The 16,693-nt window shown below is 33.0% G+C and overlaps 1 protein-coding gene across 1 annotated transcript in view; it reads left to right on the top strand.

The window, feature by feature from the left end:
• The window catches only part of LOC135202599 (trichohyalin-like), a 201,827-nt gene that overhangs the window by 67,626 nt on the left and 117,508 nt on the right, over positions 1-16,693 (top strand). Inside the window, exon 2 of the mRNA XM_064232112.1 lies at positions 7,694-7,804. Coding sequence (XP_064088182.1) covers positions 7,722-7,804 — 83 coding nt within the window. The 5' untranslated portion in view covers positions 7,694-7,721. The remainder of the gene's footprint in view (positions 1-7,693; positions 7,805-16,693) is intronic.

Raw genomic sequence — 16,693 nt, 5'->3', positions numbered from 1 at the left:
AATACCCATGTGACTGAGTAGGCAAAACTTGAATACCCTTGTGACTGAGTAGGCAAAACTTGAATACTCTTGTGACTGAGTAGGCAAAACTTGAATACCCTTATGATTGAATAGGCAAAACTTGAATACACTGGTGACTGAGTAAGCAAAACTTAAATACCCTTGTGACTGAGTAGGCAAAACGTGAATACCCTTGTGACTGAGTAGGCAAAACTTGAATACTCTTAAGACTTAATAGCCAAAACTTCAATATGCTGGTGACTGAGTAGGGAAAACTTTAATACCCTTGTGACTGAGTAGGCAAAACTTGAATACTCTTGTGACTGAGTAGGCAAAACTTGAATACACCTTATGAACTTGAGTTAGCAAAAGAACCGTTTGAATAACCCTTCTTGTGGAACTGAGTAGGGCAAAACTTGAATATACCACTTGTTGACTTGAGTAGGCCAAACCTTGGAATACCCATTGTTCGAGTGAGGTAAAAGGCAAACTTGAATACCCTTATAACTTGAGTTAGACAAAAACTTGAAATACCCACTTATAGACTGGATGGTAGGCCCAAAAACTAGAAATACCCACTTAATTGACTGAGTAGGCAAAAACCAAACTAGAATAACCACGTTGTGACTGTGAGTTAGGGCAAAACTTGAATATCCTTGTGACTGAGTAGGCAAAACTTGAATACCCTTGTGACTGAGTTAGGGGCAAAATAACTTTGGAATACCCGCCCTTGGGGTGATGGAAATAGGCAAAACTTGAGTACCCTTGTGACTGAGTAGGCAAAACTTGAATATCCTTGTGACTAAGTAGGCAAAACTTGAGTACCCTTGTGACTGAGTAGGCAAAACTTGAATATTCTTGTGGACTAAGGTAGGCAACCACCGCTGAAGTACCCTTGTGATTTGAGTGAGGCAAAACCGTTAGAATACCCTTGTGACGTTGGAAGTAAGGCAAAACAACTAGAATACCCTTGTGACTGAGTAGGCAAAACTAGAATACCCTTGTGACTGAGTAGGCAAAACTTTGAAAATAGTCCCCAATCGACTGATAGTCAGCCAAAACTTGAATACCCTTGTGACTGAGTAGGCAAAACATGAAAACCCTCGTGACTGTGTAGGTAAAACTTGAATACCCTTGTGACTGAGTAGGCAAAACTTGAATACTCTTGCTATGTAGTATGGAAGACTTGAATACTCTTATGACTAAGTAGGAAATACTTTAATACCTTTGTGACTGAGTAAGGGAAAACTTGAATGTTCTTGTGACTTATTTAAAAAAAATTTGAATGCTCCTGTGACTGAGTATGGGAAACTTGAATACTCTTGTGACTGAATAGGGAAGATTTCAAATTCTTGTGACTAAGTAGGGGAAACTTGAATAATTTTGTGACCAAGTAGGGAAAACCTGAATACGCTTGCGACTAAATAGGGGAAACTTGAATTCTCATGTGACTGAAGATAACCTGATATTCCAGCAAAGGCAAACAGGTCTTGGACACCTGGTGATGACCCGATCATTAAATTGACCTCCTGCTTGAAAGAACAACCTTTGAACTCTGACCTGTTCCCTTCTACAGTGTCATTATAATTTTCCTTTTAATGTTTCACCTCATTCATTCTCGTACCCGACGTTTGAAAAGCTCAGTCGATCGTCAACTTTTGACGCAGCTGAATTTTTGTCTGGTCGACGTAGATGGTGTCCGCTTTTTCAATAGAGGATTCATTAACGTAATTCGCAAGTTACGTAATTCGCAAATTATGCAAATCAAAGCTTTGAATTGCATAATTAGCTAATTAAAGTGACTGAGCTGGAGTCATTAGGCTGGCCGTGTTAAAAAAACTTTCCCTGTTTTCTGGTATAGTGGCTTTTTTGTTTGTTGTTGTGTGGTTAAAATGGCTTCATGGCAGCACATTTTCTGAAGATGACCACCTCTTTGTGTTTGCGTAGAATGAAAAACATTCTATTTTTTGTTAACAAGGCGTGATCCGACCTCCAGCTTACTCGGAACGCGTGCAAGGTTTTCCCCTCATGCATAAGTTGCAAACATTATATTCCTAGGTTTTAACGTAAATTAGAACGTGCTAAAATTTACAGTCAAATAGAGCCTTGTTTCACCAACGAAAATTAAAATAAATACGAATTATTTTATTAGAAATAATGTTTATGTTATGTTTAACATACACTTTACTTATTTTGTATATTTTCATTCAAATAAATAAATCATAAATAGCCTATCCCAAAATTCCTGGATCCTTAACTGAACGCAAAACACCTTTTTAGGGTCTTCCATAGACCTTTCCTAACAAGGCCCCCCCCCCTCCCCAACAAGAACAACTATAAGTACACCAACAACAACAACAACAAAGTAGTTTGTAGGCTTACTTCCCGAGTAAGCAAAAATTCAATAGTTTCATTCTTGAATGATTTTTGGAGTTTTGTTAAAATTAATATTGATACATAACAATACATTTGATCTGGTTGGCCTTCTAAGCTTATAAGAAATGTGTCAATGTTAGAGAGAGTGAGTTTATTGTGCAACTCTTATCCATAGTGGCAAATAATTATCCATTTCAGAATACGTATATTCTTTGTGTGTGTGTGTGTGTATGTGTGTGTGTGAGAGAGAGGAGAGAGAGAGAGAGAGAGAGAGAGAGAGTGTTCATGTTGTACCACTTATCGAAAACCAACGACAAATCGCTATCCATTTGAGAATATGGGATAATTTTTTTATGTGTGTGTGTGTGTGTGTGTGTGTAAGAGAGAGAGAGAGAGAGAGAGAGTGTGTGTGTTCATGTTGCACCACTTATCCAAAACCGTTGGCAAACCGCTATCCATTTTAGAATATGAGCTCATTCTTTTGGGTGTGTGTGGTGTGTGTGTGTAAGAGAGAGAGAGAGAGAGAGAGAGAGAGAGAGAGAGAGAGAGAGAGAGAGAGAGGGTTAATAGTTCAACCAGTGGATAATTTCTATCCATTTTGGCTTACTGAAATAATAATGCGCAGTGATCCACACTCGTAATCCCAGCTTCCTGACATAATACATTAAAACATAAAAATCTTAGAATTTGCGATCCCTGAAGTTTACAATAAATCATACGATAACTCATACGATACCTACCTTCCCTGAAGCTCCCCCCTCACAACTCTCCAGTCTTTACGAGATTAAAATAGACGGTATGTAAACATAAACAACATACATATTTATGCCCTGTGGGGCGTTATCATAATTACTGCCGTATGAAGGTTTAATCAAGAAAGAGTAATGACTCAGTAATGACTGTCTAGATTATTTAAGGCTAAAGGAATTATGCAAAGGAAAATTATAGTAAGAAAGATTATATATATATATATATATATATATATATATATATATACTATATATATATATGTATATCTATAATATATAATATCTTTTTTTATTATATTAATATATAATAATTTTAATTTTAATATAGATATATATATATATATATATATTAATTATAAGATATATATAATATATATAATTATATATCTATATATATATTATATTTATATAATAATTATAAATAAGATATAATTATATAAATATTTAATTTTTAAAAAATTTGTATATATATTTGCTTATTACTTGAGTATATAATGGTACACACACACGCATATATATCTATTATTAATATATTTATATAATATATATATATATAATATATTATATATATAATATATATATATACACAGCTGTATTCCCTCTCAGCAGCGGGGACAGTGCCAAATATATGCCCAGTAAGTCATCACATGGGTATTTAAAGGTGGGTATAAAAAAAAAAATAACAGCTTACAAATAAAGGATTTCCGGTTAGTCTTGTGGCTAGTGGCAAACTATAAGCATAAAGATTCACTGTGTCTTTCCATATTCTCGAAGTTTTTAAAATTCTCTCCTTGCTCTTGTGTTTGCAGACTAAAAACCTTTCTTTCTTAAAGAGATAGTTTTCACAAAGTCCCTTTTTCTTTCGATTTTCTCAAAAGCTTTGGAATTCTCTCCCTGGTTTCGTGTTTCTGGATTCATGACTATTTCTGAAAGGGGCAATTCTCAGAAAGTCATTGTTTCTGCTCATATTCTTGGAAACTTGGGAATCCTCTCCTTGCTTTCGATTTTGCTGATTTGTGACCTCTTCGTTCTTCTTATCATCCTTTTTAAAGGCTTGGGTATATGGACCTTTCTTTGGATATTGGACAGTTTTGCCTTGGAGGAGGTTTGTAAAGGTTATTGATTAAAAAAATTGATCTCGTTTCTTATTGGATAATTTAATTTTAGTTTTTAATATTCAATATAAATATTTACACACACACACACACACACACAACACACACATATATACTATATATATATTATATATATACATATATATATACATATATATATATATGTATCATATATATATATATATAATATATATATATAATATATAAATAATATATATATGTATATATATACGTATATATACATATACGTATATATATATATATATATAGTATATGATATATATACTATATAATATATATATATATATATATATATATAATATATATTATATATATATATATATATATATAGCTCTGCAGTATATTAATATAGAATTAATTCTATTATGTAATTCTTATTTTTATGTTTTAATTATATTAAATTTTTTAATTATATTACTTTTATGCTCATTATTTGCAAATTATATTAATTTACCAGTAAGGTTCCCGAGGCGATAACTCTGGAAGTTTCAAAGGGTTAACATCATTTAACATCATTTAAACGTGAATTTATGATATTTTAAGTTAAATCTTATATGGGATGAAACTGAAAGATGTCAGGTTTCATCTGTTGAAAAAATGCTTCTTTTATCTGCAATACTTAAAATTTGATATCTTGTAATGAGGTGTTGAATGGGTAGCAGAAAGTTGGACGAATCCACCTGCTTACATTAAGATAATTACTAAAGTATATGCCATTTTGAAAATTACATTAAATTAGATTATATTATATTACATGCATTATATACCACTGGACAGCTTCCTTTCGATATGATTACTATATTATATATTTAACTGAATAAATATACACTTCTGTTTCACGTGGCCAAGACAGTTTAGATGGTAGCATATTGTATATTAGGAGCCTCATTTGCATATTAATAGAGGCATCTCTCTCTCTCTCTCTCTCTCTCTCTCTCTCTCTTCTCTCTCTCTCAACTATTTTCTGATGCAGATTACAACCCGTTGGGAAATGATTTACTGAGAGGATAAATCAAGATTGATGAGGTATGCCATTTGATATCCGCTCTCTCTCTCTCTCTCTCTCTCTCTCTCTCTCTCTCTCTCTCTCTCTCTCTCTCTCTCCGGTTCATGCTTTTCCTATAATTTTAAATTGTTCTCTTTAGTATTTATTTTTTTAAAGTTTGATTTTTTATCTCTCTCACTCTCTCTCTCTCTCTTACTCTCTCTTCTTCTTCTTCTTCTTCTTCTTCTTATTCGGTTCCTAATTTTTCATCTTTTCATTAATCTCTCTCTCTCTCTCTCTCTCTCTTCTCTCTCTCTCTCTCTCTCTTGGACAGCACAGCTACGAATGTCAGAGGAGTGATGTGAATCATCTTTATTTTTAAACGTGAAAAATATGAACGTCCTTGACAAGTGTGTATGAGCGCGAGTTTTTTTTTCCTTTTTTTTTTTTAACGGCCGTGAAGAAAACGCACGCGTTTAGTTTTAACGGCCGTGAAGAATACGCGCTCATTTTTTTTAAGGGCTGTGAAAAACGCGAACGGTTTTTTATTTTTAAGAGCCGCGAAAAAACGCGTATTTTTTTAAGAGCATTGAAAAAAGCGAACTTCTTTTTTAATGGCCGTGAAAAAAACGTCCGTTTACTTTGAAAAGCCGTGAAAAACGCGAGCGTTCTTTTACGTCACTGAAAAACGCGCGCGATTTTTACCGTCTCTGGAAAACGCGCGAAAGAAACGTCAAACAAGCGTCAGGCAAACGTTTCGTTATTTATTGAATATTTCTCATGGATAGGCAGATGCTAATGGAATGGGATACCTAAGATTTAAAAGAGAGAGAGAGAGAGAGAGAGAGAGAGAGAGAGAGAGTTGCAAGGAGTTACAAGGATTATGGATGTCTCAAAGACTTGTTAGTCCATCCGAGGAGACATCGTGTGCTCACTTATCTATAGGAGCAGGTTTTACTGTGCATTCACAGTGTCCTTATGATTTTATCTAGCTTTCTTTTAAACTCTCCCGCACTGTTGCTGTTTACAACTTCTGGTGGCAGTTTATTCCATGTGTCACATATCTTGTGCTATGTAAAGAAGTTCCAACAATGGGATGTGTTGTATCTCTTCAGTTCTAGTTACCATCCATTAATTCTTGTCTGGTTTTCGTTTAACGTAAATAGGTGACTGTCTACTTTTGTTATGCCTTTCAGTAATTTGAATGTTTCCATTAGTTGTCCTCGCAATCGTCGTGTTTCTAAGCCTTTCAGGTTCTCAGAGAGAGAGAGAGAGAGAGAGAGAGATTGTAATGGTAACTCCTTTAAAAAATTCTTCCCATGAAAAGAAACATTATACATACACATACGTGTATGTATATATACTTATATATATATATATATATATATGTATATATATCATATATATATTATATATATAGTATATATATATATATATAGTATATATTATATATATATAATATATTTGTGTGTGTGTGTGTGTGTGTATGCATAGTACACACACGTGTGTGTGTGTGAAAGAGAGAGAGAAACGAGAGAGAGAGAGCGAGAGAGAGAGAGAGAGAGCAGAGAGAGAGAGAGAGAGAGAGGAGAGATAGAGAGAGAGAACTTTGTGTTGGCAATGCATATGACAACACTCTTGTGCAAACAAACAAGAAATATTTTTCAGAGTATACCCAGCTGTTGGCAATTTGTTGGCCAACCTCCCAAAAATAATTGTTCATAGAAACAATGTTTTTCCTTTCGGGTGGGCTTAAAATAAAATACCAGTTTATTGGAATCCTTTTTTTATTTTTTATTTTTTTTTGCGGGTGTGCCCCAAATACTGCCTTTGTATTGAATAATGTTTTTCATAGATGGGCCATAGCGCTCTCCGAAAAAGAAAATACCCTTTAGTTGAATTTTTTTTCAGGTGGGGCCCACCCTCAAATTACCCTAATATTAAATAAAATGTTTTTGCAGGTGGGGCGTAGTCCCCCCCCCCGCCCCCCCCCCCCAGAAAGCCAATTCACATTCAGTAAAATATTCTTTTTTGCAGTAAGGCCGACCCCCTTAGATACACCCTGATATTAAAATAATGTTTTTTGCATATGGGGCTCTGCTCTTCCACAAAAGACAATACCCTTTTATTGAAATAACGTTTTGTAAGGGGTTTAGCTCCCCCCCCCCCACAAATAAAAATCTTGTTATTGAAATATATTTGTTGCAGTAGGGATCACCTGAAATAACTTTTATTGAAATAATGCTGTTTTGCAGGTGGGGCTCAGCCCCCCAAAATGAAAATACTCTTTTATTGGAGTATTGTTTTTTGTAGGTGGCCTTAACTCCCCGTTTTTTAGGTGGGGGTTTCCCCTAAAAAAATGCCCTATTATTGAAATAATTTTATTTGCATTTTGGGCTTAGCCCATTTAAAATAACCCTTTATTTAAATAGTTTTTTCCTTGGCAGGTGGGGCCCCAGGCCTATGTGACCCAGAATGCCCAAGGCCAATGACCCTCTGTGCCCCCTGGGCTTCCATCCTCAGACACGATGGCCCAACAGGTGCAAGCGATGCTTCAGGTAAGTGGATCTTGTTGTCCAGCGTCTCTCTCTCTCTCTCTCTCTCTCTCTCTCTCTCTCTCTCTCTCTCTCTCTCTCTCTCTCATTATTTTGCTATAATTTCAGTTCAAACATGATTCATTATTTTTGTTTTGTAATTATAATATTTGACTCTCTCTCTCTCTCTCTCTCTCTCTCTCTCTCTCTCTCTCTCTCTCTCTCTCTACACACACACACACACACACACCAAGGATCCAAGAACGTTTGATCCTTACAAGGAATCCTATTCTTTGGGAAAATAAGGATTTTTTGGAGAGAGAAAAAAAAAAACAAAGGAAAATAAAAAGAAAAAGATATATTTTAGCCCAATGAGACGTGGTGGAGAAAGCACGATTGAAAGACCTTTAATTGCCGAAGGGAGATTACGGGGTTTAGGGGATTGATTTAAGGGTCCTGTGGGATTTTGGCCGGGATTTCATCTTGATAAGAGAAATTACTTAATTGCAGAGGGATTAATTTTTGGGGAAAAAACAATTCCCCCAAAACGTGAAGTTATTTCCTTTAGACGACAGAGTCTTATTGAGTTGCTTCTCTCTCTCTCTCTCTCTCTCTCTCTCTCTCTCTCTCTCTCTCTCTCAGTTTTAAGTTTATGTGAAGGCTATGACTTTGGAAGGTTATTTTCCCCATCACAGTAAATCAGGTGATTGTTTTGTTCAAAAGATGAGACACAAAAGACATTCAGTTTTTATGAATGAAAACGGGACGCTGAAATATATTGTTTTATTTTTAAAGGTCATTTTCAATTTATCTGTCATTCAAATTGTACCCCCAATGTATCCCAGGCCTTACGGAATTCTGAATGTGGTCGATACCGATTAAACCAGGAAATCTTGATAAAGCATTAAAAAGAATCTAAGCTCTTTTGCAAGAGTTGGTTTAAATCGGTTTTCTTTAAGGTGTGGAACAGCCTCCCTGATGATGTCTTGCACTTGAACTTCAGATGTTCAAGCGTACATGCAATGCATTACTACCCTCATACAATTCTCCCTTGTATTTTAATGATTTACTTACATTTTTCTTTATTTATTAATTTGTTCAGTAATTTTTCCTCTTTTTAACCGCTTCTTTCCATTTATCAAAGTACCTCCCGTAACTTCTTTTAAACGAAGCTTGAATTTCAAGTCAGTGGCCTGTGTAGTGGTCTTGTTCCATTTGAATAGAGTTTATCTTCTTCTTCTTCTTCTTCTGATAATAATAATAATAATAAATAATATAATAGTAATAATAATAATAATAATAATAATGATAATAATAATTGTGCTTCAATTCCTTTAGTTTCTAGATTCCTGTATTTTGCTGTTCAACTGCTCCAACTCCTTCTCTTCACTGTGGCATGCTCCGAATAGCCGAAAGTGTTCTAGTGCACGGCTTTACAGTCGAAATATCATAAATATATCTGTAATTTTATCTTTAAAAGACAAAAGAATTTATGTACCCCCTGTTTTGGGCTGTAAAGAGGTACCGTCAATTTTATACCGCAGCTAGTTTTATACACCGGTCAATTTCATACACCTTTGTATTTTATACAATCGTCAGTTTTACACACCCGTTAGATTTATACTTCCTTCAAATTTTATGCACCCGTCATATTTATACTCCCATCTAATTTTATACACCCATCATGTTTATACCTTCGTCTAATTTTATACACCAGTTAATTTTATACATCTACTTAGTGTATAAAAGAGACAGCTGTATCTTTTATGCACCTTTCAGTACACCCGTATATTTTATACTTTACTTCCGTCAATTATATACCTGGCATTATATATATATATATATATATATAATATATATATATATATATATATATATATATATACTATATATATATATATGCATATATATATATATATATATATATATATAAATATACATACCTACATACATACCTATATATATATATATATATATATATATATATATATATATATATATATGTATATATATATATATACATATATATATATATGTATGTAGGTATGTATATATATATATATATATTATATATATATATATATATATATATATATATATATACTCGTCAGCTTTATATCCCCTAATTCTTATACACCTGTTAGTTTTTGTATATACATTCGTCAGTTTTGTATATAGGTATATTCCTCAATTGTGTACATATATCCGTTAATTTCATATATTTACCCGTCAGTTTTATACAACCGTCAGTTGTTTATAATACACGTCAATTTTATATACACCTTCAATTTTATATATTTACCCGACAGTATTATACACACGTCAATACTGGAGAAGGGGGGGGGGGGGCGGGGGGCGCTGTGTGGGTCATCCCACCGACCTTGAAAATATCCTCAATTTTCGAATTATCCTTTTAATGAGAAACAATTTAATTTGCCGTTGCAATAGACGAGAACCCGATTTCGTGCTGGGGGTCAGGGTTGAAACTGTCATTAATCATAGATCGAGATGTGTCATGTTTTTTTAATGAATGCAAATGAGATTCAGTTTTTTTTTTATGCATACGAATTTATCGAATATTGGGATAATCTCTCTCTCTCTCTCTCTCTCTCTCTCTCTCTCTCTCTCTCTCTCTCTCTCTCTCTCTCGGGAATATATCTAGATAAATGTTTTGCAGTAAAATATTTATCTGTCTGTCAGAAATATTTCTGAATTTTTGTTTTGAAACTGTGTTATTATTATATTACTGGATTATAATAGTATGTTCACGGTCACCTCTCTCTCTCTCTCTCTCTCTCTCTCTCTCTCTCTCTCTCTCTCTCTCTCACACACACACACACACACACACACAAATCAGAAATATACCTAAATTTATGTTGTGAAACTATATTATTACATAGTTGGATTCTAAAAAATAGTGTATCGGTGATCTCTCTCTGTCTCTGTCTCTGTCTCTGTCTCTGTCTCTTTGTGATTAGGATTGAGTTAGATTACATTTATTATTTCCGCTACATGGTTACTAATCTTAATAATTCCTGCATATGGGGCAAAATGATATGGACATCTGTATCACACATTTATGCTTCTTGTTTTAATGAGAGAGAGAGAGAGAGAGAGAGAGAGAGAACGGATATCAAATGTCATATCTCATCAATCTTGATTTATCCTTGCAGTAAATTATTTCCAAACGTTTGAAATCTCTATCTGAAAATAGTTGAGAGAGAGAGAGAGAGAGAGAGAGAGAGAGAGCAGTTCTCAACCACCAAAACCCCTAATATATGGCAGGCAATGTCCCCATAAACTCTTTATAGAATCTTTTTTTATAAACCATCAAACCCAGAACAAGTCTATGAAGGTACTGGGTCATTGTTGTCTTTGTAGACATGACGTCACCGAGATATTTTGGGGTTCCTGGGGTGCGAATGTGGGCCCAGTTGTCGGTGAGGGTCTTTTTGGACGTTTCCCTATTGCGACGAAGTTTCCTCGAGAGAGAGAGAGAGAGAGAGAGAGAGAGAGAGAGAGAGAGAGAGAGAGAGAGAGAGAGAGATGGTTTCAGAAGAATATTAATTTTCTAATAATTGTCTGCTTTGGTTATATTATTTTAAGAAAATTTCTTCACGTTTTAGATGGCTTTTGTAGAGAGAGAGAGAGAGAGAGAGAGAGAGAGAGAGAGAGAGAGAGAGAGAGAGAGAGAGCGACTTTCGTTTGATGATTTCAGATGAATAATTATTTTTGGAATAATTGTCAGGTTTCGCTTCGTTATTATGAGAAAATGTTTTACAAATTTAGCTATATTCAGGTTTGATTATCGACAGTAATTATTAGGTTACCCAGAGAGAGAGAGAGAGAGAGAGAGAGAGAGAGAGAGAGAGAGAGAGAGAGCGCAATTATCAGGTACCCGAAGTTAGTTAACATAAAGTGTATCATATTACAGTTATTCTTATGAAAAAGATACATAATTAGCGAGACTCTAGTCAAAATGTCCTTGTTCAGACTGATGGATGATAAAGACGCACTGTCTTTCATTCTGTCTGTCTGTCTGTTTGTATCTTACCATGAACAGACTTCATCTGTCCTAAGTTTGTCGACAGATGACCTAAACGTAATGTACTGTTTCCCTTTTAATTTTACGAAAAATAACAAACATTATTTTGAACCTCTTCGTAATGGTGTTCATTATGACTTGCATCTGAATCCTACATTGATATTTTCAGGTGTTTTCGTCTTGATTTCTGTTATTATCGTGTAAAGAGACCAAGTTGAATTATAAAAAGAATAATAATAATACAGTCACGCGTTTTTCTTCCTTATTTTGCATTTATGGCCGCGAAAAGAAACAAAATGGAATAAAAAAATATTCTTCGTAATGGTGTTCCTAGGAGCGTGTTGCTGAATCTTACATTGATTTCGCACTCTCAGTTGATTTTTCGTCGTGATTTTCTTCTGTTTTCGTGTAAAGAAACAAAATAGAATTATAAGAAGAATAATAAAAAAGATCACATATTTGTTCGTCCTTATTTTGATTGATTTTCGTGTAAATGAACAAAATAAAATAGAAAAAAATAATACAACGAAGGTCACCTGACACAGCAAGCCAGTACATCCCTGGCGTCTTCTCTCCCCATGTCATCGACACTCGAATCTTCATCTTATCCCCATCTTCTTCTTCTTCTAGTATCTTCCTTCCTGGCTTCTCCCTGTCATCACTTCTTTTTTACTTTTTTTTTTTTTTTTTTTTTTTTTTTTTTTTTTTTTTTTTTTGCCCGTCAAGAGCCCGTGTCGTCGTCTCCTTTGGGAGCAACACAGCGGACACCGATATCAGTCAAGGCTGCCTTGTTATGGCCGATATGTGGAGGACAATTTATCTCCCTTTCTCTGTTGTTCTTATGACACTTTGTCCTTCCGCCTGAGGAAAAAAAAAAAAATAAATAGAGAGAAAGAAAATAAAAAGGTTTTTGCCGTTGGGACGAGGTTATGTAGGTCGGGGTTGAAGGGTGCACTAGAATCCATGGCCAGACTGTCTATCTATCTGTTTAACTGTCTATCTGGTTGTCTATCTGTTTAGCTATCTATCTTTATTTCTGTCGTTCAATCTTTCTCTCCATGATGCAAAAGGGTTTCTTGCAAATTTCTGTTCAATTTTTTTTTTTTTACAGAATTAAATTTTCATTCGTGTGTATTTTGATTTTCAATTTCGACTCTTAAAAGGAGGCTTAGTCCTAATATTTTATTGAGTATTAGTTGTTTGATTTAATGACCTGTATTTTTTATGTAAATGGAAAGAGATTGTACTTGGAAATTGTTAAAGCTTTCACTTGCATATTTGCTTAGTATTCCTGGAAATAATTAAAACTTTCACTTTCATGTTTGCTTAATATTCCTGGAAATGATTAAAGCTTTCACTTGCATATTTGTTTGATATTCTTGGAAATTATTAAAACTTTCACTTGCATATTTGCTTAATAATCCTGGAAATTATTATAACTTTCACTTGCATAATTGCTTGATATTCCTGGAAATTATTACAACTTTCTCTTGCATATTTGCTTAATATTCTTAGAAATGATTAAAACTTTCTCTTGCATATTTGCTTAATATTTCTGGAAATTATTAAAACTTTCTCTTGCATATTTGCTTAATATTCCTGGAAATTATTAAAACTTTTACCTGCGTATTTGTTTGATATTCTTGGAAATTATTAAAACTTTCACTTGCTATTTGCTTAATATTCCTGGAAATTATTATAACTTTTACTTTCATATTTGCTTAATATTCCTGGAAATTATTATAACTTTTACTTGCATATTTGCTTAATATTCCTGGAAATTATAAAAACTTTCACTTGCATATTTGTTTGATATTCCTGGAAATTATTAAAACTTTCACTTGCGTATTTGTTTGATATTCTTGGAAATTATTAAAACTTTCACTTGCTATTTGCTTAATATTCCTGGAAATTATTATAACTTTCACTTGCATATTTATTTAATATTCCTGGAAATTATAAAAACTTTCACTTGCACATTTGTTTGATATTCTTGGAAAATATTAAAGCTTTCACTTGCATATTTGCTTAATTTATATTCAGATTTAGACAGACAATAGCTGTTGAGCTATTCTTAAGAATTTCGACTGATGAACCTGATCTTACACCGATTTATTTAATCTTCGTCGAAAGGTTATTTAATCAATGTAGCATAATTATTTAATCGATGTAGAATACTCATATACTCTATGTAGAATGATTATTTAATCTATGTAGAATGGTTATCTAATCTAAGTAGCATAATTACTTAATTTATGTAGAATGATTATTTACGCTAATTATGGTGTTTATTCTCTTTAGAATGAGTGTTTAATCTATGTAGCATAATCATTTAATCTATGTAGCATAATCATTTAATCTATGTAGCATAATTATTTAATCCATGTATAGTAATTATTTAATCTATTTAGAATTATTATTTAATCTATATAGCAGAGTTATCTAATCTATGTAAAATGATTATTTAATATCTGTAGAATAATTATTTAATCTATGTAGAATAATTATTTTATCTATGTGGCATAATTGTTTGGTCTATGTAGCATAATTATTTAATCTTGGTAAAATTATGATTTATTCTATATAAAATGATTATTTAGGCTATGTAGCATAATTATTTAGTTTGTATAAAATAATTATTTAATCTTTGTAGAATAATGATTCAATCTACATAAAATAATTTTTGACCTATGTAAAACAATATTTAAAATCTATGTATAATAATTATTTTATCAATGTAAAATGATTAATTAATTTGTATGTAGAATAATTATTTTGCCCAATAGTTCGGTAAATAGTCTTTTTTGTATAAAATTCAAAAAATCCATGAAGAAAAAAATAAATTGTTTCATAACTTCTACAATGCTTTAATAAAATATTTAGCAATTATTTCTTGCTTTTAAATTCTGTTATTTTTTCTTATCTGTATCTACATGTCTGACCACATCAACACCGAAACGTAACGATTATTATTATTATTATTATTATTATTCAGAAGATAAACCCCTATTCATACGGAACAAGCCCACCAAAAGGACCATTGGGTTCAAGTTCAAGAACCTTCCAAAGAATATTATGGGGTTCATTTGAAAGAATTAACAGAAGGTGATGGGAAATACAGAAAGGATGGAGACGTCTTTGGAAATCTCATTTTCAAGTCAATGTCCCCTGTGGGCTTGGTCCCTATGAAACGGAGTTTATCTTTTTAATAATAATAACAATAATAATAATAATAATCTGGAATTAAATAGCCTTTGACAGATCTATGAAAAAAGCAGAAAATATTCAATAATACATATCAAGATATTACAGAAGTAAGGGTGGATGTGTCATGTCTCTCCTATACCCTCCTGATCCCCTACCTACCACGCTCCCACTCGGGACGGACAAACATGTTTGCAGGTGGAGGGTGGGTGTGTCATGTCTCCCCCTACCCTCCTGATCCCCTGCCTACCACGCCCCCACTCTGGACGGGCAAACATGTTTGCAGGAGAAGGGTGGATGTGTCATGTCTCCCCTACCCTCCCAATCCCCTACCTACCCTGCCCACCAGGGGCGGACAAACAGGTTTGCAGGAGGAGAGGGTAAATATGTCATGTCTCCCCCTACCTTCCCGATCCTATTCCTATCCCGCCCTCACTGGGCAGATATAACAAGATTCACTTGGATTTTATTATTATTATTATTATTATTATTATTATTATTATTATTATTATTTATTAATAAATTATGAAGCATTAAACAAGTTCTTCTGTCCAATGCATTATATTTCTATGAAGATTTCTTATAAAATTGGGCCTTACCCCAAAACATATTGGCGTGAGTAACTTTTAAATCCTATAGATCAGAGTGACCCAGTTTCGTGCAAGCGCGTATTCACGCTCGCGTTGACGGATGTCCATAAAAACATACACTGTCAAAGAGGATGCCAAGGACTCTCTTGAAGGATCTCGAAGGACTCTACGTCCTTGTATCCTCACAGGATATTGTCTGGCATCACTGGAAGTATGCCAGCTTTGTAATGAAAAGGGGGTTTCATTCCCGTAGACTTACTCGCGATGAATGGGTTTCACTTTGATATAAAATAATAATAATAATAATAATAATAATAATAATAATAATAATAATAATAATAATAATAATAATAATCTGGAATTAAATAATATTTGTCAGACCAATAAAAAAACAGAAAACAGTAAATATTTCACTCACGTCAAGATATTACGCAAATAAAAACTAGTATTATTATTATTATTATTATTATTATTATTATTATTATTATTATTATTATATTATTATTAATATTATTATTATTATTATAGTTATTATTATTATTAGTAGTAGTAGTAGTAGTAGTAGTAGTAGTATTAATGGAGAACTAAATCCTCAGCCATGAATATTTACATATATTCAAATATAACGATATACAGAGAGCTTTCGGGAAACTGCTTGATTCCCGAAACTATCTGTGCAGATTTATTTTTGAATATATTTACATATATATAATAGTGGTTTTGTTTCTCCATTTCAAGACTTATGTTATTATTATTATTATTATTATTATTATTATTATTATTATTATTATTATTATTATTATTATATTATTCTTATTATTTATTATTATTATTATTTCTCTTATTATTATTATTATTATTATTATTATTATTATTATTATTATTATTTTTATTATTATTATTATTTCTATTTTCCTTACAATTCGCTTCTCAGGCTCAGCGATGTTTCTGAGTAACTGACCAATATTCATATTGGGAATTTTCAAAAACCATAAATGCTGAAGGCAATCTTTTATTGGAACAGGATATCAGGTCCAGGTCAAGCAGGGGTCGTCGTCAGTGCTGGTATTATTC

Source organism: Macrobrachium nipponense, chromosome 24, assembly GCF_015104395.2.
Source record: "Macrobrachium nipponense isolate FS-2020 chromosome 24, ASM1510439v2, whole genome shotgun sequence".
Classification (NCBI taxonomy): domain Eukaryota; kingdom Metazoa; phylum Arthropoda; class Malacostraca; order Decapoda; family Palaemonidae; genus Macrobrachium; species Macrobrachium nipponense.
Note: the sequence above shows the minus strand (reverse complement) of the source record. Positions and strands in the feature narration are given on the sequence as shown.